The 27,507-nt window shown below is 45.9% G+C and overlaps 2 protein-coding genes across 2 annotated transcripts in view; both read left to right on the forward strand.

Moving 5' to 3' along the window:
• The window catches only part of TMEM102 (transmembrane protein 102), a 29,264-nt gene extending 5,124 nt beyond the window's left edge, over nucleotides 1-24,140 (forward strand). The window contains exon 4 of the mRNA XM_042474144.1: nucleotides 24,040-24,140. Coding sequence (XP_042330078.1) covers nucleotides 24,040-24,132 — 93 coding nt within the window. The 3' untranslated portion in view covers nucleotides 24,133-24,140. The remainder of the gene's footprint in view (nucleotides 1-24,039) is intronic.
• A 171-nt stretch (nucleotides 24,141-24,311) lies between these two features.
• FGF11 (fibroblast growth factor 11) overlaps nucleotides 24,312-27,507 on the forward strand; it is a 48,236-nt gene continuing 45,040 nt past the window's right edge. The window contains exon 1 of the mRNA XM_042474161.1: nucleotides 24,312-24,527. Within this exon, the coding sequence (XP_042330095.1) occupies nucleotides 24,335-24,527 (193 nt within the window). The 5' untranslated portion in view covers nucleotides 24,312-24,334. The remainder of the gene's footprint in view (nucleotides 24,528-27,507) is intronic.

The following is a 27,507-nucleotide window of genomic DNA, read 5'->3' on the forward strand; positions in this document are numbered from 1 at the left end:
GGAGGAAGCCTCAGCCTCCTCTCAGGCCAGGAAGGGGTGCGGGGGCCGCCTGTCATCATGGCCATCGCCGCGGTGGCAAGCGGCCTCCTCCTCCTCCCAGGCCCTGGCGAGGCCTTGGAGGACTCCGCGATCACGGAGCCGCCCCCAGGGCCTCGCTGGGGGGGGGAATCCTGGGGGCGGGGCCAAACTGGGGTGGGACCATGCAGACCCACCCCAAACCAGGAAAGTCCCGCCCCCAGGCAGGATATGGCAGCCCTAACTCTGAGTGGTAATGTTCTAATGCGATGGTTCCCAAACTTTGGTCCTCTCAGAATTCCTCACTATTGGCCAAGTGAGTTTGTGGCTTCTGGGAGCTGAAGTCCAAAACACTGGATGATCAAAATTTGGGAAACACCGCATGATGCAATAGAAGGATAGGCACTACTTTAAAAAGTTACATCTTGGGGGGGACAATGGGCCATGCTGGCTAGAGCATTCTGGGAGTTGTAGTCCCGCCAAATAATTTGTCCACACTCCGACTCTAGCAGCATGTTCCAACCTGATGCCCTCCAGAAGCATTGAGCTAGAATTCCCAGAATCCCTCAGCCAGCGATGGGGGATTCTGGGAGTTTCAGTCCAATGCCTCTGGAGGGCGTCAGGTTGGAGGAAGCTGAATTTTCACAATATGAGATCCTCAACTGTAGATTTTAGCTCCTCTTCTCCTTTAAAAAGGTCTTAAATTGACCTAAAGACCTCTGCCAACCAGACTAAGGCCCTATACAGACCGGCACTTTGTGCCAGCCTTGGGCAGAGTTAGGGCACAGCGTATGCATGCCATTTTGGCGCACAGTGGTCCACATGGCGCACACCATCGTGACGCCCCTCCGGTGCTGCATCCACATGATGCAGCACCAAGGGTACATCATAAAGCTGCACTGCCACAACTATGGCAACCCTTGGAGAGCGCAAAAAGGAGCTGCCTTCATCCCAAATATGTCACTACTGCCGCTGGCCATCCAGCCTCTGCTTAAAGACCTCCAAAGAAGGAGACTCCGCCATAATCTCCAAGGAAGGAGTGTGTTCCACTGTCAAACAGCCCTTACTCTCAGGAGGTTCCTCCTAATGTTGAGCTGGAATCTCTTTTCCTGCAGCTTGCATCCATTGCTCCATTGGGTCCTATTCTCTGGAGCAGCAGAAAACAAGCTTCCTGCATTCTAAATATCACATCCCTTCAAATACTTAAAGAGGGCTTCAAACACTTAAAAAGGGCTGGTAATTGTAGACTTCCAAACTACAGTGGTACCCCGGGATACGAATGCGCCGGGTTACGAATTTTTCGGGATACGAAAAAATCCCATAGGGATTTATTGCTTCGGCTTACGAAGGTTTCTTCGGGTTACGAAAAAACCGCGGCGCTATTTTCCGCCACCGGAGGGCAGCAGAGAGCTATTTTTCCATTAGCGCCTATGGGAATTCGGCTTACGAATGTATTTCGGGTTACGAAATTAACCGCGGAACGAATTAATTTCGTAACCCGGGGTACCACTGTAGTAACTTTTCCCAGGCTCTGTCCTTTTCTGAGCTTTAGTTGCCTAGTAGGTGCTATTCACTATTTTGGCCTCTAGAGGGCACCAGACGTCCATAGTAATAATCTTATTTCTGCAGCTCTTGAGAAAAATTGAAGAGGTGCAAAAACCAAGAGTTCCAAATCTGAGTGATCTTTTGTTTTTTCAAAGCAAAGGTGAGCAATTGTGGCTCAGCACAGTGCTTTCCCCATCCAATGGTGGACTGCAGTGTTGCATCGTTGGCGAAAAATCATAAGCAGAAGTCTTTGCTTTGTTGTTGTGTGCCTTCAAGTTGTGTCTGACTTACGGTGACCCTAAAGCATTTGTACTATGGGGCTTTTTTGGGAAGATTTGTTCAAAGGAGGTTTGCCATTGCCTTCCTCTGAGGCCAAGAGAGTGTGACTTGCCCAAAGTCACCCAGTGGGTTTGTAGGGCCAAGCGAGGATTCGAACCCTGGTCTCTAGAGACATAGCCCAATGATCATGCCACCATGCATACCACACCAGCTATTGTGACTCAATTTAAAAACCACAAAGGCTGCATCTGCACTGCAGAAATAATCCAGATTGATACCACTTTAACTGCTGTGGCTTGAGGCCTGGAGGAGACAGGTCTGAGAGACATCTAGTACTGTATATAGTTTTGGAGGGCTGGTTTTGGGCATGCAGACAGTAGGATCCATCCTATGCAATCCTGGGATTTGTAGTTTGGTGAGGCACCAGCCCTCTTCAGAGAAGAAGGGTAAAGACCTTGTAAAACTACAAATCCCAGGATTCCATAGGATGGAGCTACAGCCACCTAAAGTGGTGCCAAATTGCATTATTTCTACAGTGCAGATGCACCCCACGTTTCTGCAAAACAGCTGATAAAGTATCTGTGATTTGGAAGGCCAAGTGGTTCTTTTCACAAAAAGGGGACCCTCCCCCCCCAAAATATTGTTTCCGCATGTTAAACATGAAGCTATGTTTATGAAAATGCAACATTTGGGGGAAAACATACAATATTTTGGAAGAGCAGCCATTGTACACAAATAAAGAGCAGTTGCATATTTATGTTCTCCAGTCTGCCCCTTTCCTCCCATCCCAGTTCTGTCTCAGGTTGCAAGAGTCTCCCTTCTCCCTCGCTTTCTGGCATGGCAATTTGTACATAATTCTCTGTGTCTGTTTGTTCAGAGCCGATATACCTTTCCGTATTATTAACCGCTGGCACATTTTCCAAACTAATTTGTTCACCGCCCCGCTCCCTCCCTGCAAAGCGCACCTTTTAAATCAAGCGCATCCGTCGCTTGGCCCAAACGCACCGCCCTGAGCCTCAAAGATGTATCGATTTTCAGAAGAAATATATGCGCTGTTCTGTTGCCGGTCTCGAGAGGTGTGAAATGGATGTCTTCGTAGGGAAATGCAGACGCGGCGAATCCGTTTCCCCAGCTCCAGTCACGGCATCTCTGGGTCCCAGGTGTCTCCCTTGTGTTTCCCTGGAAGTTGGAAGTTGCTGCAAGCTGTTGGAATGAATCCTCCATCTGCCCCAGGCACAGGTGTGTTTGTGCATCTTCAAGTCACTTGTCTACTTGCGGCGGCAACCCCACAAATTCCTCTTTAATTTTTATTCATTTCAATACAAAATAAAACAATTCCAACCATGCACCCCATACACAACATGCAGCAGAATACGACTTGACTTCTTATGGACCTGGACTCTTAAGATTTGACTTTCTTCTTATTTCTGCCCCACAAATTTCATAGAGTTACCCAAGAATATCCAAGCCTCATTCAGACTGCATAATAAACCGATTTTTGCGTCGGATCATTTCGAACTGAATGAGTGATTTGACAACGGAGAGATGTTTAGGCTTCGATTGCCACGATCAAACCTGCTTGTTTCAGTTTAACCCACTTTACGTTCACATTGGATCAATTAAAAATGGATTCTAAAATGTGTGGCGTCACAGGGAACCGAATCCGATCGACAACACATTTCCGCTTGCATTGAACCGAATCATTTAAAAAGATGTCGTAATGCCTCAGATTAAGAAGAAACGATTTAACCAGGTTTAGCAGTGCCCCCGCAAACCTCATTGGAGAAATTCAGTGCCAGTGTGAACGAGGACCCATTAAAGTGTTTTAAACCGGTTTGAAAACCAGTTTATTATGTAGTGTGAATGAGGCTCCATTCAAGAGCCATGTAATTCAATCCACACCGGACAGGAATTAACACAAAGGAAGCACTCCTGAAAGATGCCCATCCAGTCTCTATTCAAATACTTCCAAAACAGGACAGTCTGTTCCAGAGTTGGGAAAATCCTCCTAATATTTAGCTGGAATCTTTGTTCATGTTGTTGTTGTTGTTGTTGTTGTATACTTTCAAGCCATTTCCATCTTATGGCAATGCTAAGGGGTTTTCCTGGCCAGACTTCTTCAGAGGTGGTTTGCTATGATCTCTGCCTTATGACAATCTTCTCCTTCCAGGTTTCTTCAGACAGGTTTTGCCATGGCCTTCTTCTTAGGCTGAGAGAGTGTGACTTGCCCAAGGTTACCCATAGGGTTTCTATCGCTGAGCAGGAATTCAAACCCTGGTCTTCCAGAGTCCTATTCCGACACTACACTATGCTGCTTCTCCTTGGGTCTTCTGGGCCAGATTTCATCAGAGGAGAGGCTGACAGAGTGAGACTTGCCCATGTCCACCCCAGTGAGTCTCCAGAGCCAAACAGGGATTCGAACCCTGATCTGCCAGACTCCTAGTCCAGCAGTGAAACCACTACACCATGCTGCCTCTAGTCCTGGGCTTTTCCTGGCCAGGTTTCTTCAGAGAACGTTTGCCTTTGCCTTCCTCGGATGCTGAGAGAGTGAAACGGAGGCTCCTCCTGCACTTGAGCCGCGTTCTCGTGTTGCAAAGTCTGTTGCCTTACTCTGCACAAAAGGATCCCGTACCCTCCAACCGTCCCAAATTGGCAGCAGGGCAAACGCTGTTAATGGAGAAGAAGACACAAAGATACACTACTGTTTTAAGCAGAGAGGCTCAGATGGGACAGTGCTACCCTCCAGAATGCCTTGAGCTGGTCCAGAGTTTGAGAATGTGCTTTTGGTTAGACTACAACTCCTATGGCTGGCTTGGGGATTTGGGGAATTGCAGTCTGGAAAAGAGACTCTGGGCTCATCCCTTGCACCTGCATGGAAGGGAAAGTGTCCAAATACCCTCCTTTGGAAGCACACGGCTGACCAATATGCCCATGCAGGCAACGGGCTTCTAAAGCTACTTTTTAAAAATTAAAAAGCAAAGACAATGTCTTTTCCTTTAAAAAGGGAAGAGCCTCTTTTCTGGAGGGGAGGCAGTCCTCTTTCTGGGATAATCCAACCCATGAGATGCATGTCCTCTTAAACTGCATCCGCACTGCAGAAATAATCCAGGTTGCTTTAACTGCCATGGTTCAATGTACCGTATAAACTTGACTCTAAGTCGATCTCATGTATAAGTCAAGGGCAGGTTTTGGGGCCATAATTTTGATACGACCCATGGATAAGTCGAGGGTAAAACCTAGGGGCATGTAATGAAGGATGCAAAGGATGAAGCGAAGGAACAATACAGTATTTACATTGACCCATGGATAAGTCGACTTGGGTTTTTTGGGTCAAATTTTTAATCCAAATTTCTAGACTTATACATGACTATACACAGTAATTCAATTCTGGGAAATGTAGTTTGTTGTGGCACCAGAGCCCTCTGACAGAGAAGGTTGAATGTCTCACAAAACTACAGATCCCAGGATGCCATAGTGTTGAGCCATGGCTGTTAAAGCGGTGTCAGCCCGGGTTATCTCTGCAGTGTTGATGCAGCTTCAGAGGATATGCATCCCATGGGTTGGATTATCCCAGAAGAGGAATGCATTTTTGACTGCCTCCCCCTTCAAAAAAAGAGGCCCAGTAAAAGGAACCTTCTTTGCTTTCTAAATACTTTTGCATCTGTATATGCAAATCTGGTCTTAATGTCCTCCGCTTCTGCTTCCCTGCCAGTCCATCCAAGTGGCAGGGAAGGCCTTTCTGCCAACAAAGAGCTCTAACAAGCTCAGGATGGTAATCCTGCCAGGCGCCGGCTGGCTCCCTTCCCCCAGACATGCCATCCATCCATCCAGGGCTCATCCTAAGCCACTGGAGGCTTATGGGTTTTCAGGAAGGATGCCCAAAAAGGGACCAGCAGCATCCTGATGGTGTGGGGCAGACTGGCATTGCAACAGGAGGGTGGCAAGGAGGAAAGTGCCAGGTCAATGCCCACTCAGTGGACCAGTTAGAGGATGCTTTAAATTGCTTTTTAAAAAGAAAATTAAAGTGTCTCATACCCTCCAGCAGCCTCCATTTGGCAAGGACAGTTCATGTTACTCCTCTGCCATCTTGCTTTTTCACCTGCCTTTAAAACGTCCCGGTTTCTCTCACCTCTTCCCACTTTCCCCTTTCGTCCTCAGTTTACTTTAATTGCTGCAAATTGAGCTCACAGCTCAGATTGTGTTTACAATTTGTAAGCCGCTTTGAGAGCATTTGTAAAGAGTAAGGTTTAATAATAATAATGTGCAAAAGGAGTTCAGATGCCATTCACTCAGCAAGGAGGAGAGAAGAGGAACAGACAAAATCTTGCCCTTTCCAGTTGGCTCAGGCAAAAGCAAAGTGCTGCAGCCTCTCCTGGCTTCTGTGTCCTTCCTCATTTGCAACTTTTGCAACCACTTGATCTAGCTTTTTTGCAACCTCTAGACTTGGCTTTTATCTCTGAAATGTTGAAGGGGACCGTCTGTTTTTATAAGAGGACAAGATGTCATAGGGACTACAGCTCTGGAGGCCAGGGTTCGATTCCCCGTTCGAACATAAAAACCCACTGGGCCGGTCGCACACTCTCAGCCTCAGAGGATGGCAATGGCAAACCCCAGCCCCTGGACAAATCTTGCCGAGAAAACCCTATTAATAGGTTCTAATGATAGATTTGCCATAAGTCAAAAATGGCTTGGAGGCACCAAAGGACACAACCATCTTCCGAAAGAGGACCACCATCTCTAAGGGAGGACACACTAGCTAGGGATGGAAGCCGGCCTCCTTTGCCTGCTCTGGTCTTGATGCTGTCTTCTGGATGACACCTAAATCCCATGTTTTCAGCTTTTAATCTCTCAACCCCCACTTTGGCCCTCTTCCCAAAATTGGGATGGTTTCTGAGCCTGGCCTGCTGGCACTAATCCGAAGAGGAGCAGCTGTGCTGTGTGTCCTTGCGCCTTAAAAGCTGCCTGCGCCAGAGATCCCACCCCAAAAATAATGCCAGCTGCAAGACTGGCAATGTCTCCCCCTTCCTTGAAATCCTTCTGTCCAGGGAGAGGGTCAGGTTTGGGATCAAGGCACACAGCTGACCCACACCGGAAAGGATCAGTGGGGGATACCCCGAGATGGGGGACCCCCAAGACCCTCTCCAAAACTGGGACAGGTCTCTGGACAAACAGCTGGACCATACTTTGGAATGCTCCTCTTCTTAGCACCTGAATTCCCAGTCAAGGAGAGATCCATGTTTCCCCCACACAAGGTGACCAGATATCCTAAGGCACCTCAATAACAACAACAACAATAATAATAATTGTTATTATTATTATTTGTATCCCGCTTCTCCAGAAGATTGAAGCTGCCAACACTAAAAACATCCCTAAAATACAATAACCGCTTGCTATTATTGTATCCCAAACCCTCCCTAACTTTCCCATCCATAATAAAATACAATTTCATTACTAAGCAATTATTAAAACAGTTATTAGAATTACAAGGTAAATGCAGTTAGGGCAGTTGTTGAATGGTTAAATACAAGGTTGATAAAATGTAGGATGTGCAAGAAAAGGTGGAGGACATGACCAAATAAAAGCTAACAAGCACTCAATATGAATTCATTTACAACTATATTACACACATTGTTGTGTGCCTTCAGGTCGTTTCCAATTTATGGCGACCGCAAATGGAAGCCATCATGGGGTTTTCTTGGCAAGATTTGTTCAGAGGAGGTTTGCCTTTGCCTTCTCCTGAGGCTGAGAGAGTGTGACTTCTTGCCCAAAACTGAGCAAGAATCGAACCCCGGTCTCCAGAGTCACAGTCCAGCACTCAAACCGCTTTTGCCATGCTGGCTCTCATATTATACACTGTATTTTATTATGTACTTTTTCTGATGAACTTTTATCTTCTCTGAAGATGCCAATGCCACAGACGCTGGCGAAACGTCAGGAATAAACTCTTCTAGAACATGGCCACAGAGCCTGAAAAACCCACAAAAATCTATGGATGCCGGCCATGAAAGCCTTTGACTTCACAACTTTATCTTCGTTAAAATGCCTTCTTGGCTTGCAATATCCTAATAGACCTCTGAGCAAGACAAATGCTTAACATTGGACATTGCCAGCAACAAATCCTTGACTGAACCCACATTTAAATGGTTCCTTTAATTTGTCCATTGTGCTGAAACGAAGGGGAGAAAAAGCCCTTTCCACATTTGCATGGCGTCCTCAAGCAGCCCATTGCCTAACACCTTTGCTGTTCTTTTCCTCTCCAAGAAACAAACATGCTCCAAGCTCTGGGTGCGAGTCTTGTCTGCAGATGCTGCTCCTAGGAAAAAGAACTTTAGACGGATCCATCCATCCTGCCTTCTAGGCCTTAGCAAAGCTCAGAGAAGATGGCAAAGCAGTGTCCATGCCGCCTGGGGACGGGGGATTTGGGGAGCTGTTGTCCAAATGAGTGACTTTCTCCAAGATCTGTTCCCGCCTATGTGGGATCTGATTGCAGTTGTGGGGAAAGCACTCTGTGCATGCTCAGGAATAGGATGGGTAGAAATGTGGGCTTGGATCTTCGTATCCGTGAAGCCAGTGCCATGCTGGGATTCTGGGAGTTGTTGTCTGGACTGGAAGGGGAACTTTCCCCAAAGCCTTGCAAAGGATCCGGTTGCAGTTTCTCATAAGTGAGGGGCAAAAGGCACTCTGCACATGCTCAGAGCTTATGTATCCTCATCATCCTACCTTTTCCTAGGCAGCTGACAGAAGTTGAAAAATAGAGATAGCTAAGAATTCACATTGCGTGAAGGTTTAAAATGTCCAGAATCTACTGTGCTACATTAACTTTATTTATGTATATGTATATATTTAGCTGCCTAGCAGAGGCTCTAAGAAATCCTGTTAATGAATTGCACGCATCCCAAGGTGTGCGCTCCCTTTATGTTTAACTTTTGTATGCTTTATGCAATTTTATATGGTTTTAGCATGATGATTTTAATTATTTTAAAATATATATACAGTATTGTAAAGCTTTTAGACTCCAGTATTTTATCTGTGATCCAACTTGGGTCCCTTTCTGGGAGAAAGGCAGCATATAAATTAAATAAATGAATGATAAATTAATTTGCAAAGATACATAATGGAACCAATGCCTCAGTTCCAATGCGCATTGGTCATTTTGCTGGCATCCGCATAGCCAAAATAATCTAGTTTGACATTGCTTCAACTGCCCTTTCTGAGTGCTATGGAATCCTGGGATTTGTAGTTTGCTAAGACACCAGAGCTCTCTGACAGAGAAGGCTAAAGCCATGTCAAACTGCATTAATTCTGCAATGTGGATGCAGCCCTTGACTGGATACAGACATCAAGGCCCAGTCCTAATTCCCGCAGACATAAGTTAGTCCCCAGCAGGATTCTGGCTGTAATTAAACTGTCAATGAAATTGATTATTAACACCATTAAAAAGAAAACAACAAATAGACACTACAGTGCATTATTTGTTGTTGTTGTTCTGTGCCTTCAAGTAATTTTGGACTTATGGTGACCCTATCACAGGGTTTTCTTGGCTGGATGGATTTGTAATTGGCTGACCGGCCGAACCCAAAGGCTGCTCAGCAATGGCTCCTCTTCTTCACCCAGGAGAGAAGTGACCAGTGGGGGGTCCATTGGGGGTTCTGTCCTGGGCCCAGTTTGCAATTCAACGTCTTTCTCAATGACTTGGATGACAGAATTGGGGGCATGCTTATCACATTTGCAGATGACACCAAATTAGGAGGAATAGCTAAGACTCCAGAGGACAGGATCAAGATTCAAAATGACCTGAATAGACTAGAAAGCTGGGCCAAAGCTAACAAAATGAAATTCAACACAGAGAAATGCAAGGTATTGCACTTAGGGCAGAAAAATGAAATGCACAGATATAGGATTATGGGGGACACCCGGCTGAATGAAACTACGTGTGAAAGGGATCTAGGAGTCCAAGTAGACCACAAGTTGAACATGAGTCAACAGTGTGATGCGGCAGCTAAAAAGGCCAATGCTATTTTAGGCTGCATCAATAGAAGTATAGTTTCTAGATCAAGAGAAGTAATAGTCCCACTCTATTCTGGTCTGGTCAGGCCCCACCTGGAATATTGTGTCTAGTTCTGGGCACCACAATTAAAAAAGGCCCAGCCAAGGGGGTTGGTGCCCAAAGCGGGCACATGGGTGGCATGATGATGATGATGATGATTATTATTAACCTTTATTTATAAAGCGCTGTAAATTTACACAGCGCTGTACATACAGTCTTTTTAATTAGACGGTTCCCTGCCCTCAGGCTTACAATCTAAAAAGACATGGCATAAAAAGAGAAGGGAAAGGTGGTGGGGGTAGTAGGCTAATTTCTACCCACTTTCTCATCCGCCCCAAAATCAGCCACATCACCAAAAAGAGGGAGAGATGGGAAGAGAGGAAGTGGGCAATGGCTCAAAATGACCATCCGCTGGAAATTTATTACAACCCCCCCCCCTTTTTTGCAAGCCACTGATTCAGCATCCAATGCAGAAAGTTAAAAAAATGCCTTGCAAGCCAGAATTAATTAGGGTTTTTTTTTAAAAAAGGGGAGGGTTGGAGATAATGATTTCTCCCTCTATTTTTGTGTGTTGTTTTGCCATGCAATAAATCTGCAATAAATGCATTGTATAAGGAGGGGTATCCCTATCATTTCTAAATTATGGACCCCTCTTGCACATCCCTTGCTTGGCCAAAATGGGCCTTTTGGTTTGCCCCCTCCTTGCCTGGTCCTGGGCAGGAACATTCCTGTCTGGGTTTGCAAGGCAATTAGCAAATTGCTTTGGAAGAGCCTCAGCTGGAGAATATGGGGGGGTGGGGGGTGGAAATCTTTATTATTTATTATCAGAGGGAGAGGGAGAGCGAGAGAAGGAGCAAATGAGGGTTTTATAGCCTGAACGTAAATGCTGAATGGGACCCATTATTCTGCTAATGGATTTCATTACCCCTGCGCTCAACGCTTTCCTTAACAGGTGTCTCTGCCACTGGGTTATATAGCCCTTGAAAAGGCCTCTCAGTCCAGAGGGGTCTGTGTCTGTGTGTCTGTCCATGGATAAGCACTACCAAAAATGTAAATAAGACACCCCTGATCTGGCCTTGCTGGGATGGAGGGTGACCTTAGGCTCACGGAATTGCAAAACGCCTGCTTGGCTGCATCTGCATTAATAGAATTAATGCAGTTTGGTACTAACTGTCATGGTTCCATGATTTGTAGTTCATTGGGGCCCCAGAGCTCTTGGGCAGAGAAGGCGAAATGTCTCACCAAACGACAAATCCCTGAAACGCAAAGCATTGAGCCATGGCGGTTAAAGCGGTGCCAGACTGCATCAGTTTTGCAGTGTAGATGCAGCCCTTGTTAGTGAATTGCAATGCCAAGTGTATCGATCTGCCCATGTGTGTCCACACATACACACTGGGTGGCCCAAAATGTTCCCCTAAAAAGTAGACTGTGTGTTGGGGGCCATGATGAATTTAAGCAGTAACAGATTAAAGAGCTGGGCCAGAACTAACAAAATGAATTTAAACAAGGAGAAATGCAAGGTACTGCTCTTAGATAGAAACAATGAAATGTATAGATCTAGGATGGGGGACATCTGGCTTAAGGAGACTTATCCGTGTGAAAGGGATCTAGGAGTCCTAGTAGACCACTAGTTGAACATGAACACATAGACATAGACATGCACATCTATACTTTTTTGTCTCTGATTTCTTTCTTGCGGACCCTGGGATCGCTGGAGGAAGAGAGCGTGGAGAAGGAGAAAGGGCCTGAGGATGATTTCCTCTGAGATATAATGTTTCTTAATGAATTGATTTGCTTTATTAAAGCAAGAGGAGTAAGAACAAGAGGTCATTTTAACCTCAGTTATTGAGTAAGAGGCTGATGTGGCTTTGTGGATGACAAGATAGTTGACCCAAGCAGTTGACGTGAAAAGCATCAAAAGGGTCTTAGTAGACCCCAGGCTAAACATGAACCAACAGTGTGATGCGGCGGGCAGCTAGAAAGGCCAAGGCAATTCTAGGCTGCATCAATAGAGGTATAGTGTCCAGACTGAGGGAAGTAATAGTGCCACTGTATTCTGTTTTGGTCAGACCCCACCTGGAATAAACCTGTGTCCAGTTCTGGCTCCACAATTCAAAAAGGATGCTGAGAAGCTGGAGCACGTTCAAAGGAGGGCAACCAAAATGATGAAGAGCCTGGAAACCATGTCCTATGAGGAACAACTCAGGGAGCTGGGTCTGTTTAGCCTGGAGAAGAGAAAGTCAAGAGGTGATATGACAGCCCCGTCTGTCATATTGAGGAGGGAGCAAGCTTGTTTTCTGCTGCTCCAGAGAATAGGACACAGTGGAACAATGGATGCAAGCTCCAGGAAAAGAGGTTCCACCTCAGCGTTAGGAGGAACTTCCTGATGGCAAGAGCTGTTTGGCAGTGGAGTAATGCACTGCTTTGGAGGGTGATGGAGTCTCCTTCTTTGGAGGTTTTTCAACAGAGGTTGGATGGCCATCTGCCCCAGGAGGGGCTGGGATGGTGTCTTCCTGCGTGGCTGAAGTGGGCTGGACTGGATGGCCTTTGGGTGCTCCTTCCAGGACCCAGTGTTCCTGCTCCATGAGGGGCGACCGCATCCTTTGCTCCCTTTTTCTCCGCTGAGGCTGAGCCAGGCTGCTTGGCCACCGGACAGGGAACTGTCAGCGAACAGAAACACTTATGAAAATTTGATAGAAGCACCCATTAATTACAGCGCTTTGGAAAGAGCCGTCTTCTCAAGTGCTTCTCCCGTGGCTTCTTTCCCTGGCAGCCAGGCCTGGACTCCTGGATCCGTGATGCAGCTTTATTGGTGAAAAGGGAGGAGAAGGGGTTGACATTTCAGCAGAAAAACCACCTTGCAGCCTTTCTTCTGCCTCTCACTTTGGGGCAAGATCCAGCAAGAGAGACTTTCTTGCACTCGCTGCTTGAAAAGAAGCAAGTGTGTGTGTGTGTGTGTATACACACATACATACTGTATATATCCCCAGAGGCCATAAAGTCCAACCCTTTGCTCAGGGCCCATGTGCTGCAGCATGAATTAAGCCCTCTTCCTCCAAAACCAATCCAAAGCAATAATTCGATGGATTCCAATTATAAGAAAGGAGATTCCAACTAAACATTGGAAAGAGACTGTTGACAGCAAGAGCTGTTGGATGGTGAAAAGAGCTATTTTGCAAGGTGCGGATGCAGAAGTTAGAGACCCATCCTGCAGGGACGCTTTAGCCACGGATTTCCATCTGTAGAGTAGATGACATTTGGAGATCTCTCCCAACTCCATCATTCCATACCCATCTATTGTCCCAATTCGGCAGGGACAGTCATATTCCCAGTTGCTTTGAAAATGTCCCCATTTCTCCTTCTTCCTCTCCCTTTTTTCCACAGTGAGCAAGGAGCAGACCTTGCAACTACCCTAACTGAACAGGGACAATCCTGATTAATCCTCTGCCATCCCACTTTTCCAGCTGCTTTTAAACTGTCCCAGTTTCTCTCTCCTCTCCTACCTCTTTGTCCTCGTCTTACTTCAGTTGCTGCAAACTGAGTTCCAAATGCAAAGGGAGTTTGCATGCAGTTAATTCAACAAGAGGGAGAGGAAAGAAGAAGGCAGAATCTTGCCTTTCCCAGTAGACTCAGACAAATGGAAACTACTGCAGATCTTCCTAGTTGGTTCTGTTTTTTGCCTTTGCCATCTTGACCATGGCTACACAGATGATATTTTAGCAAGCCAGTTGAGAGCATGGTTGCAGAGCATCAATATATGCATGGTGTTGCATGGCCGTATGTGTCCCCATTTCATCTCTGAAATGTTGAAGGGTATGCAATTCCACAATTCATAAAGAGAACCACAGTCACTCAAGAATCCAAAGAGCACAGTGCTACACAGATGATATTTTAGCAAGTCAGCTGATGGCATGTTTGCAAAACATCAATACATGGATGGTGTTGCATCGCCACACGTGTCTCTGCTTCATCTGTGAAATGTTGGAGGGCATGCAATTCCACAATCCACGAACAGAAGAGCAGCCACTCAAGACTGGGAGGGTTCCCATGCTCAGGCAGTGTGTGTCTGTGTCTATGTGCGAGAGAGGACATGTGCTAGCCATGTGCCTTGTTGCACACAGGCGGGTGATCCTGTTTGTTTGCTTATCTGCTCAGCCGCTCGAGCGCCTGCTCCAAGCCTCCCAAATGTCACCCAAGGCTCTGGGCAAAAAAGGAAATGGGGGGAAAACCAGTTTGGGGGCAAACCAGCTGCTGTCACCAGCTTTCTCCCCTATTTTGCCAGAAGAAGTGCACTGGCGCATGAGAATTTAATGAGCCTTCCTGGGCCGTGAGGCAGAGTGGCGCATGGGCTGAAGGGTGGGAAGGATGTCAAGGGTGGAGGGAAAGGAGGAGAGGGAAGACCTAAAGGGAACTCTCCCCACAACCGGCGCAGAAGGGGCTGTCCTGGCTTCCCTTCCCCTCGCGCACTCCCGCTTCCCTGGCTCACATGCTGAGCATCTTTCTCGTGATTTTTTTAAGAAACGGCCAAGCAATCAAGCTGAGACAAAACACATTTGGCATGCATGTGCTTGCAAGAAAGAGAACATGTCTGTTGTTTTTAAAACACCACAGGCACCCCGCCTGGCCTCTATAGGGCTTATGCATATATTTATGCTTTGCAAACATGCACACTAAAATATCGTCGGCGTAGAGGTTTATTCCTTGGATTCTTCTCCAGAAGTGGCTCTGTTGCGAATGGATGGAGTGATGTTACTCAGGGGAGCTTGGCAGTTGTGCCATGCACTCATGTTGGTAACCATTTTTGCTCCCCAAAAATAAGAGGTGCAAATGTGTGTTTGTTTGTTGTTGTGTGCCTTTCCGACTTATGACCACTGTAAGGTGAACCTATCATGAGATTTTATTGGCAAGATTTGTTTAAAGGGTTTTTTGATTTTGCTCCCCATATTAAGTCATTTTGGCTTTTATTTGCTCTTGGGCCCGTTTAGTTGTCTTTTTTAGGCACTCCATGGTACCTTTAGAGATGTTTTGTAACGGTTTATTATGGTTGTAATGGTTTTCTATGGTTGTAAACCGCTTTGATCTGTGGAAAAGCGGTATACAAATAAAATTATTATTATTATTATTTATAACTCTCCTCCAGCCCCACACTTCAAATGAGTTGATATGCAAAGGGATCTTGCAGCACCTTTGAGACTAACTGGAAGAACTTGGTAGCATGATCTTTCATAGACTTGAGCCTACAAAAGGCATCATTATCTTTTCTAATGAATCTTGCCTTCACAAGTACACCAGCCTTATTTGAACCATCTTGGCTTCCAGGGAGAGTTCAAGCTTGATCACTTCTAGTAGGACCCATCTGTTTGTCTTTTTGGCTGTCCATGGGATTCTAGACTTCTGTTTTCTTGACTGCAGTCTCTGTTCTGATCAATGTTTGATCCTAGGTATGGGAAATCCTTGACTATTTCCATTTGCACATTGTCTCGGATGAATTTAGATCATCCATGGTCAAAGTCAGTAGTCAGAGATTTCCCATACCTTGGATCAAATACTGATCAGAGCAGAGACTGCAGCCAAGAAACCAGAAGTCTAGGACTGGGGAAGGGCAGCTATGAAAGAACTAGACATGATCCTAAAGAGTAAAGATATACAGCTGAGTTCTGCCTATAAAGTGCCATGGAAACTTATGGTGCTATATAAATAAACATTAATAATAATAGTAATAATAATTAATAATTTGTTTTATTTATATACCGCTATTCCAAAGATCATAGCGGTGAACAGCAAGTAAGCTAATTAGCAAGTAAGCTAATTTGCCCCCAACAGTCTGGGTACTCATTTTAGCTCCCTCCTCGGAAGGATGCAAGCCTGAGTCGAGCTTGGGCCCTTTTGCTGGTCTTGAACTCGCAACCTTGTGGTTTTGAGTGAATGGCTGCAGTACGGGCATTTGACCACTGCGCCACCAGTATTAGTAATAATAATAATACAGTTGGCTCTCCTTATCCATGGACTTTTTTATTCATGGATTCAAGCATCAATGGCTTGAAAATATTCCAAAAAAGTATAAATTCCAAACAGCAAACCTTGATTTTTCATTTTGCATAGGGGACACCATTTTGCTCTGCCATTGTATTTAATGGGACTTGAGCATCCACGGATTTTGTTATCCACAGGGGATCCTGGAACCAAACCCCAGCAGATAACAAGGACCCACTGTAATTGAGGTTTATCGTAAGGGGCCCTAAAACAGGCCCGTTGCGTTACAAAACAGGTGTGCGCACAGGTGCGCATGGACCGGGATGGGGCTAGGGACCATATTTTACTGCACACTGGAACACCACCACTGCCGCCGGGCGTTCCAATTGCGTCCTCCCTCCATTCCAGAGGGCGCGATTTCTGTGAACGCTTTAGAACAGTTCTCAGAATTCGTGTCCTCTGGAACGGAGGGAGGACGCAACTGGAACGCCCGGCGGCAGCGGAGACATTCCAGTGTGCAGTAAAATATGGTCCCTAGCTCCATCCCATTCCATGCACGCCTGTGCACGCACCAGTTTTGTAACACAACGGGCCCGTTTTAGGGCCTGTGCATTATTTTCTTTATGTTTCATATTAGACCTGTCTTTGCACTTTCTTCCTTGACCTTCCTTAGTCATTGTTCCAAGCCTCTGATGTTTCCCACTAGTAATATGGTGTCACCTGCTTATATTGTTGATCTTCCTTCCTCCTATCTTCACTTCTCCTTCTTCTGAGTCTATCCCTGCTCTTCGTATGGTATTTTCTGCATACAAGTTGAACAGATTGGGCAAAAGGATGCAGCCTTGCTTGGCCCCTTTGCCAATAGGGAACCATTCTGTTTCCCCATATTCTGTTCTAACAGTAGCTTCTTGTCCTAAATGCAGATTCCTCATGAGGACTATCAGATTTGTGTTGGCACTCCCATGTGAAGCGTTCCATAGCTTTTTGTGGTCTATGCAGACAAAGGCTTTGCTCTAATCTAGAAAACGCATGCTAAGAGCCAGTGGGGTGTAGTGGTTTGAGCATTGGACTACAACTCTGAAGACCAGGGTTCAAGTGGCTCGGTCTTGTAAACTCACTGGGTGATCTTAGGCAAGTCACACTCTCTCAGCCTCAGAGGAATGCAATGGCAAACTCCTTGTGAAGAAACCTGCCAAGAAACCCCTATGGCCACCTGTCGGGTATGCTTTGATTGAGAGTTCCTGCATGGCAGACTGGGGTTGAACTGGATGGCCTTTGGGGTCTCTTCCAACTCTATTATTCTATGACTCTAGGTATGTCTTAGGGTTGACATAAGTTGGAAATGACCGGAAGGCACACAACAACAAGAACAACAAGGCCTTCTGGAGGCTAAAGGCTATTCATTGGTGGAAAGTGTCTCCAGAAAAGTAGCAGTGGTGTTGGAATCTCAGAGTTTGGTGGTCCCTCTCAAGATGGTCCTTGGGGATCCCTTCCAACTGGATGATGCTTTCACCCCATTAACCTATGTCTAAACCAATTTTAGGCTGCATCCACACTGGAGAAATATCCTGGTTTGGTACGGCTTTATCTGCCCTGGCTCAAGGCTATGGAATTCTGGGAGTTGGAGTTTGTTGTGGGGTCCAAAGTGGAGCGGAGCTTCATAGCGTTCAGCCAGGGTCTGCTCTGGACCCCACAACATACTCCAGCTCCCAGAATTCCATAGCCTTGAGCCAGGATGCTGAAAAAGCAGTGCCAAACCAAGTTATTTCTCCAGTGTGGATGGAGCCATAGAAAACACTCTCAGAGAATCCAGGGCTTTCCTGAAGCCCAGCCTTCTTTCGTCACACTCTTTTGAGTCCCTGTTTTCTATGGCATTTGTTTCTTTCTCTCATCCTTCCAATATGCACAAGCGTACATAATCTCACACCATGTGGAACTACTGGGGGGCAAAATTGTGTGCAAACACACACAAGCACACACGCACACTCACATCACGCCCTGCAAACCCTCTATGATTATTTCATCAGCATTACATAATTTCCTGCTGCTCTTTTCTCTCTTTTTTTGGTTTCAATTAAATTTTAATAAGAAAGAGCATGGCAGGGAGTGGGCCATTACTATAGAAGAGCAAACAGAAAACTCACAACGCATCTGTCTCGGACACGGCACGCGGCAAAAAGCAAAAGGTACAATATGTACAGAGAGTTGCGAGCAAAAAGCAGAATCTTGTGCAGTTTTTGGACAGTAAGAGGGACGGACGAATGGACTCTGGCCTGCCCTTGCTGGCAGATTAGGATATGTGCCATAAGATAAGCAGGCTTGGACACAAGAGAAAGAGGAATGAAAACAGGAGGAAGGAATATCAACAATCTAAGATATGTAGACGACACCATAAGACTAGCAGAAAACCTCAAAGACCTGGAACAACTACTAAGGAAGATCAAGGAAGAAAGTGCAAAGGCAGGCCTACTGTTGAACAGAAAGAGAACAAAAATAATGACCACGGAAAATTTACACAAATTCAACCTAGACAATGAGGAAATAGAAGTAGTAAAAGAGTTCTCATCCTTGGGATCTAATATGGATCACAGCAAGGAGAGCAGTCAAGGAACGAGAAGACGATAGGAATGGGGAGGGCAGCTATGAAAGAATTAGAAAAGAGCATAAAATGCAAAGATATGCAACTGAGCACAAAAGGTTAGAATCACACAAGCCATCATATTCCCCATCACCTTGCATGGATGTGACAACTGGACAATTAAGAAAGAAGATAGGAAGAAAACCAACTCATTTGAGATAATGTGGGGCTGGAGAAGAGTGCTGAGGACCCCGTGGATGGCTAAGAAATACAAACAAATGGGTCCTAGAGCAGATCAAGCCTGAAATCTCCCTGGAAGCCAAGATGATAAAGTTGAGGTTGCCATACTTTAGTCACATCATGAGAGGGAATGGCTCACTGGAAAAGACAATAGTGCTAGGAAAGTGATGTAAAAAGAGAGGAGGACCACATGGACTTTATGATGAAGGTTATGGGTCTGAATCTGCCGGACCTGAGCAGAGCAGTGGAGGATGGGGTCCTGGAGCTCAATCACAGAGTTGCCATGGGTCGAGAGGGCAGTTGACAACAACAACAACAAAACTATGGGATTAATGTCATTTTGCAACTGGGTACAACGCCTGGCGCATGACCCGACGCGCAAGCCCAAGCAATGGCAGCTCCTCTTCCAAGGTCCCCTGCTGCAGGTGCTACAAACGGATCCCGGGCCTCTCTCTTTCTCTGCATAATTCAACACTTCTTGGCATCTGCCTTCAAGAGAGACAGCTCATAAATCAGGCCTTTGGGGAAGCCAAGAACAATTCCCCCTTCTCCTTCCTTCCCAGGACAGGACAGAGAGGAGAGGGACGCAGGGCGATGGGTCTCCTCGGAGCAGCAAGTCCCTTTGCACCCTTTGCTCTCCAGCATCTCTCCTTCTACAAGGCCCAGGGGGTCCTGCTCCCCCCAAAACTTGTTCAATTGGTGTCTCGATTCTAAGCATGTAAAAGATATGAATCAGGGGGGGGGGGGGAATAAACGGACTGAACGGAGGCTATATGGGGTGCTGGCACCCTTCCTTCTTTCCCACCCTGTTGCAGCCCTATGGCGGCCTGTGAGATCCTGCCATTGATCTGTAGCACTTCTATCAAATGGCTCCCAGGTTGAGAATCAGCAGCTGTCCTGCTTCCCATCGATCCGCAGACCACCAGCCTTGCAAACACAGGCAAGAGAAGGTGATTTAAGGGCCAGGAGTGTGTGTAGGTGTGTGTGTACATGTCTCTGTTTAACCAGAATACCACTTTCCTAAAGAGGCACTGGGATCCACCCTTTTTGTCCATTTACTTTCAGGAAAGTGTGCAAATGGTGAAGGAAGATACGAGCTCAGAGACATCTTTTTCTTTCTCCGCTTGTAGTCCACAGACAGGTTCTGGGGAGTTAGGTTTACAGAATCTCAGAGTTGGAAGGGACTCCAAGGGCCATCTACTCCAACCACCTTTGTACAAATACTCAGTTTAGGGTGGTGTCCGCATGGAGGAAAATAAATGTTCCTACCCCATTGCCGCACCATTCAGGTGATGCATGGAGGCAAGGCAGGTGGAGCACAGGCCCAATTTGTGCTCCATGGCGATTCTCTGGAGTAAAAAGAGTCCCCTTTTCTTCTGGATCAGGGCAGAAACTCTGGAGAATCCCCCAGACTGCAGGCCAGTGTGGGGATGGAGGGAAGATTATCTGCAGGTGAGTCAGCTACTGGTTTCTTCCCATCTCAAACTTCCACCTCCTCAGCCCAGAACTTCCACTTTCAGATTTGCACAGTTTCTTCTGCACCATTCCTTTTGCAGATCTCCTCACTTGGAATCCTGGGTCCAGTTCTGGGCACCACAATTCAGAAAGGATCTCTGGAGAAGCTGGAGCCATGTGTCCAGAGGAAGGTGACCAAAATGGTGAAGGGTCTGGAAACCATAAAGCCCTATGAAGAGAGACTTAGGGAGCTGGGGATGTTTAGCCTGGAGAAGAGAAGGTTAAGAGGTGATATGATAGCCCTGTTTAAGTGTTTGAAGGGATGCCATGTTGAGGAGGGAGCAAGCCTGTTTTCTGCTGCTCCAGAGACTAGGACCCGGAGCAATGGATGCAAGTGACAGGATGTGAGGAAGACCCTCCTGATTGTAAGAGCTGTTCGACAGTGGAAGGCAAGCTGCTTTGGAGTGTAGTGAAGTCTCCTTCTTTGGACATTTTTAAACAATTACTTTAAAACATTTTAGAGTAATTGTCACAAGGAATGCTTGGATTGTGTCTTCCTGCATGGCAGAAAGGAGTTGGATTAAATGGCCCTTGGGGTCTCTTCCAACTCTGGAGTTTATCACACTGGGGCTAATTTTGGCATTAAAGCATCCTGCAAATGAAGTGGAAATGGCAAGTAATTGCACGAATGATTCTCACACAATTGCGCCAATAAAGCAATATCAGAAATCAATTGTCACTGAAATCCCAATAGTAAAAAGATGTGTGTTAATGCTTCTTTGTGACGACTCTAATGGTGGGTTTTGTGCGACGTCATGTAAAATCGTTTCGCATAATTATGCAATTTTTCCTTGATATTCATGGGATAAACTCCTGATCTCCTTCGTGTGATAAATTCCTATGTTTCTATGGGCATGTAGATCACACAACAGTATTATTATTACAGCACACCGATGTAAAATGGATTGCACAAGTGCAGACGCAGCCTAAAGCACCCCTGAAAAGATGCCCATCTAGCCTCTGTTTGGAAACCTCCAAAGAAACAGAGTCCATCACACTCCGAGGCAGCAGCATCTTCCACTGTCAAACAGCTCTTACGGTCAAGAAGGTCTTCCTAATGTTTAGGTGGAATATTTCTTCTCGTATTTTGAATCCAGGTTGGGAAGCCAGCTGCCTGCATCTCTGCTGGGTGCCATGGTGGCATCTGCAAATACATTTGGATTGGCTCTTGCAATAATAGCTGGGTGCATTACAGAGACTAATGGTTGCGCCATTAAGCAGATGGGGAGAACTGAGGCATAGACTGAGAATGAGAGATGAAGAAAGACAAAAGTGGACCCGCCAGTTCCTAATCCAATTCTCACATTCCACAGGTAAACTACAACATTAACAACAGCACTCTGCACATGCTCACTTTCCTTTTGGCTCTTTATGAACAGCTCCAGAGCTTTCTGTTGCTGAAGAATCAAATCAAAAATAGTTTCTGGTCCTGAATTTGCTTCTGAATAAAACCCTTCTCCCTCCGCTAGATCGGCCCATTCTATGGGATCTTGGGATTTGTAGTTTTCCAGGTCCTTTAGCTGTTTTTTGCCAAAGCATGCTAGTAGAAAACTACAAATCCTGGGATTTTGTAGGACACAGCCGTGGCAGTTAAACCCGTTTCAAGCTGCATTATTTCTACTCTATAGATGCTCCCTGATGTCATCCTAAATGTTGTCGTCTGTGGTTTCAAACTGTTTCAACCTTCTTGGACCATTTTTAAAATTCATCCAATGGCTAAATGCGTTTCTGGTCTGTTTCGAGGATTTCTTCCTCTTTGAAAGCCTGAACTGAGTTTTGCTTGTTTTAAATTGGTTCTGTAGCTGAAGCGAGAACCATCTGTACTACTTCCAGGGCCCTAGAATAGAAAGAGGGGCAGGAGAGAAATGCTTCAATCAATGAAGAAAGACACACAGCTGGCCCTCCATATCCACGGATTCTGCATCCACAGATTCAGCTATCCATGACTTGAAAATATTGTCCCCAAAAAATAATTCCCAAAAGCAAACGTTGTTCTTGCCATTTTATATAAAGGATGCCATTTCACTGTGGCATTGTATTTCATGGGATTTGAGCATCCATAGATTTTGCTATCGGGGGGGGGGGGCCTGGAACCAAAGCCCAGTGGATACCAAGGGCCCACTAGAACAAAAAAACCCTGGCTTGTTGAAGCAGCAAAGCCATGTCTTTGTTCTTGTGGGGGGCATTGGGACTGGCAAGCAGAGTCTTCCATTAGGGGGCGCCAGTTCTGCCTCCAAAGGGCCCCAGCATTGGAGAATCCGAGGTGCAGAGTGGAACCTCTAGGGGGCACTGTCTGCAATCCCCGATTTGGTTTTTTGGGAGTTTTTTTTTTTTTTGGAGGGGGGATGCCCTTTACTTTGCAAAAGGGGATTCCTAGTTAGTGGCCATAGGGGGCTTTGTGGGGCATTCCTCCCCCTCTCTCCCTCCCCTCCCACCCCAAAGACTGCATTTTAACCCATAGGATCCCTTCCATTCTCCCTTCCAAAACCCCTGTCTGACTTTGGGAACAGCCCCCCCCTTCCATTCCTCCCCTCCATTTATCATGACTCATTACATTTCCGAGTTCCTTTGGAGCCTCATCCAAAGGTACAACAGCCTCCCAAAAAGCCACCCCCCATCCTCAACCTTTGGAGTCCCCTCTTATCCCTCCATGGCATGATGGGGAAAATAATAATAATAATAATAATAATAACTGCAGGTCATTGGGGTGGGAAGCTAGGAAGCCAAACACAATCAGGACCGGCTGGTGATCTCTGTGTAGGTATACACACACACACACACATATACACTGTATATATGTTGCATATATATGTAATATATACAGTAGATAGATAGAGAGAGAGAGCACATATGCTGACTGGATTTCTTAAACCTTGCAAAAAGACATCCCTTTCTCCATGGGGAGGGGTCTGGTCCTATGAGGAAGACCCTTCTCCCCATTGATCCCCAGAGACAGCAAAGCGGCAAAGTCCCCCTGCCATTGAAGAAGGAAGCATTTTCTCTAGATGCCAAAGATGCCAAAGGCACCTTCTGTGCCAAGGATGCTTGGCTGCCTTCCTCTTCTTACAGACCTTGCTGGGGAAAGTCCTTTCCTTCCATAGGGGTGCGGGGTGGGATGTCCTTCAGAATGGCCCCCTCCCTCTTTGCTGGCTTTGTCATGGGTGTGTGACAGCATCTCTCTCTCTCTCTCTCTCTCCATTTCTCCATTCCTTCCTTCCTTCCCACCCCTCCCTTTTTGTCTGCTCCATTCCCTCGCTCCTCGCTGTGCCACACGCACCAAGAGAGAGAGACACACCACACACACCCTCGACACACCCTTGCACAGACATTCACACTCACAGACACAGAGGCAGCTGCTGCTGGTGCTGAGCATCCCTTGGGTTGCCCATCCCTTTTCCCTCCTGGGGGTCTTTTCCATCTTTCTTCTTCTCCTTCTCTCTCTGGTGTCCCCTTTGCCCACCTTCTCCTCCTCCTCCTCCTCCCAATTAACCTCTGAAGCTCTGAAGGACATTGGGGTCTCCTCCACGCCTCCCTCATCTTTTTTCCGGAGCAAGGAAACCGGAGCACCAGCCATGAAGAAAGAGCGAAAGAGAGAAAGAAGGAAGGAGCACTGAAGGGATCAATTTTTGAAAAAGAGAGAGAGTCGGACAGACCGAGAGAGCACCAACCCTCCTCTATCCTCTTTTGTCCAGAATCCCTTCTTTATTAGGACTTTTGGCATCCGCCTGACACCGATGAGGCTCTTCCAGAGGATGGCATCTCATTTTAATAATCCTTATAAATACATATTTATATAGATCATTTTCTTTTTCTTCTTCTTTTTTCCCCCCTTCTCTTTCTCTCTCAGTCATTCTCAGGACATCTTTCCCTTTCTCCGGCTGAGATTGGTACCCAGGAGTGTACAGGCACCTTGAATTTTCTTCCTGATCCTGGAAATTGACAGAGAAGCGACCTGCCTTCCTTCCTACACCCTACTTTTCCGGGACAAGTTGACCTGCAATCCGTAACCAGGAGAGCGTGAGGAAGAAAAGAACGAAATACGGCCAGAGAAGGAGAAGAAGAAGTGGGCTTGATTCTGGCCCTGACCCATCCTCTCCTTTTCCCCCTGGGACCTGTCCCTATTGCCTCCGGATGGGGCAGGTATGGCCGCATTAGCCAGTTCCCTCATCCGGCAAAAACGGGAAATCCGGGACCCCGTGGCCAGCCGGCCTGTTTCCACCCAGAGGAAGGTTTGCCCCCGTGGCACCAAATCCCTATGCCAGAAACAGCTGCTTATTTTAATCTCCAAAGTCAGACTGTGCGGGGGTCGAAAGGGCCGGCTGGAAAAAACGCCGGGTAAGTCATGTCCCTGGGATCGGTCGGTCCTTCTCTCCGAGGAAGGAGCAAAGATGGGGGTACTGACACCCTTCAAATCCTTTTTATGGCCTCCCCCAGTTTCCTTGGTTCTCTTCTGGTTTGGTGTCCAAGTGTATCTTCTCTAGACTGTTTGCAAACTGCAGTGTCTCAGGGTCAACTGCAGGGGGCATCCTTCTGTTGTGGTTGGTGAGGTCTGTTTGCACAATTGTGTTCTTTTTGGGACAGTGGGAGCAGATGATGCTGAGGATGAGAGCTTATGAACCTGCTTCTGGGGATCATCCATCCATCCCATCCTTTAAAACAGACTTTTTGCAAGAGGCAGTTCCAGGGGTCAGCTGCAGGGAGCGCTGGTCTGTTGTGGTTTATGTGGACTTACCTGCAATACTCAGGGTGAGCTGCAGGGGGCATTGTGCAATGTTTGGTAATTGGACAGATTGATGCTTTGTTTTACCAGAGTCACCACTAGGGGGCATTGCTCAACTGCATGATTGTAAAGCATTTTTGTGTATAACTATCCAAGCAGACAGGAATAAGTGCTTCCATTCATGTCTCGAAAATGGGCACCATCGCATGCATGTGCAGAAAGGTTTGCCATAGAGGGTTTTAATAACCTCACAATCTAAAAGTTCAGAATATCCAGGAACGGAGGAATTGCTTGAATTTATTCTAGGGACTGTTTTGTTCAGAGCCCCCTATTGGCTAAAAACGTGATTGCAACAGAAATTTGCCCTTTTTAAACCAAATTAAAATATGAAAACCGATAAGATAGCACAGAGAGACGGTTTAATGAGGGATGGGAAAAGGAAGGGGGGATAGACCGATGGATAAAAGCAATAAAGTGGAAATGGGGTGGGCAGGTAAGGGAAGGAAGAGATGAGAGAGGCGAATTCGAAACATCCACACGCTGGTCCACGCAAATCTCTGTGTTGTTTTCGTTCTGGTAAATATTTCACGAAGATCCTGGCTTAAGGATATTTCCATGGAATAAATCGACAGACCTTGGCTATATTTATAATACTGTGAACAGAAATTCTGCAAGCAATCCTTTTCCTGACTTACCTGCTTGGTTGTTGTTGTTGTTGTTGTTGTTGATATTGGCCGGTATCCTGGTTGCGTATGTGTGCGTGCAAAATCAAATTCATGTGAATTCATTTGCAGCAGTGGAATAAACTGAGAACGAAGGCAGAAAGCGGGAGGAGGAAAAAGAAACCAGGATCTTTTAAAAAGCAGTGAGAAGGCAGAGGATTAATCTGGATTATCCTTGCCACATTGGGACTAATTGGTGTGCATCTTCACTGTCGAAATAATGCAGTTTGACACCACATTAACTGCCATGGCTCTATTCTACGGAATCCTGGGATTTGTCGTTTTGTGAAGCACCAGCTTTCTTTGGCAGAGAAGGCAAAAGACCTTGCAAAACTACAAATCCCAGGGCTCCATAGAATGGAGCAACAGCACTAAAAGTGGGGTTAAGATGCGTTATATCCAGTGTAGATGCACCCCTAGATTGTGATATAGGGTCTCGGCTCGGCCAATGTTTGTATAATTTAGGAGCCTTGAATCCCCCAAAGTCTCCCCCACAGACTCACCTTTTTATTTTGGAGATGGTAAGCAAGCTCAGCCACAGACGCTGGTGAAACGTCAGGAAGAAACTCTTCTAGAGCATGGCCACAGAGCCCGAAAAACCCACCAGAAACTAAGCTCAGGATGGGTAGTGTGTTGTCGTTTTCATTAAAACACCCAGAATCCCCCAGGCAAAGAATACTGGAAGTTGGAGTCCACAACCCCAATCTGAAGAAAACAAATGGGGTGATTAGAGAGCGGTGTTTGCAGGGAGCGTCTCTCGATTCCAGGCCCTGGCTCTCAGTGCACAACCGGTCCCAATAAGGCTGGTCATTTGAGTGAAATTTTAATATAATTTGTAATTTGTAATGTAATTTTGATGTAACTTTCGGGGAAAGTCAGTGCACTTTGAACCCAGATATCAACTGTATGAATTGATATAATAATAATAATAATAATAATAATAATAATAATAATAATAATGTAATAACAATAATATGTGTTGCAACCTTTTCAAGCGATGAAGAAGCCAGTGGAGCTTCAAAAGCTTGCAACATGTATTTTGTGCTGTTTGGTTGGCCCATAAAGATATCCCTGTTTTGTGGATTTTGGATGCTGTTGTACTTTGATAGATGGCATACCCCTGGATATAATAATAATATTTATGCATATATATATATATATATATAAAATGAGCATTACTAGTTTGGAAGTTACTCCTACTAGGATCTCTACCCACTCATCCCTACAGCTGCTGTTTTAATTTGGGGTCAAGCTGATAAAATTGACCAATGGTGAGATTAATTAGTACTCTCCACATGCTCAGAAGCACTCTCTCCCTTTTCCCTCCCTCTTAGCAATAATAATAATAATAATAATAATAATAATAATAATAATATACTGCCTTTCCAAAACAAACAACACATGTTTCAGGGATGAGCATAGACTGCGATATGAAAATGTAAGTGAATCCACTCTGGCCCAATGAAGATGGAGTTACAGGGTGCTGTATATCCATATTAAAAATCAAATGACTATACTGTGCCAAGATGAAGATTGAGTTACGTGGCGCAAGACGGAGCGGCTGAGGTTTTCCCACAGCACTTTAAAAAAACGCGATAGCCCATTAATTTTAAAAGCCTCTCAATAGGAAAGGAGGCGGCAGCAGGAGGCTTTTTTCTTGGCTTCCAAATATTACCAAACAGGGACAATAAAACCGCAATCACGGTTGTGATCATGACAAGGATAGCTGTCGCTGTTTCCAGATTACAGCCGCCCTTTGGATCCACGGGTTCTTTATCCACTGGTTTAAACTTTCAGAAAATATATAAACTCCAGAGAGCAAACTTTGATTTTGCCGTTTTATAAGAGGGACACAATATTATTATGCCGCCGT

Source organism: Sceloporus undulatus, chromosome 6 (genome assembly GCF_019175285.1).
Source record: "Sceloporus undulatus isolate JIND9_A2432 ecotype Alabama chromosome 6, SceUnd_v1.1, whole genome shotgun sequence".
In the NCBI taxonomy this organism is placed as follows: Eukaryota; Metazoa; Chordata; class Lepidosauria; order Squamata; family Phrynosomatidae; genus Sceloporus; species Sceloporus undulatus.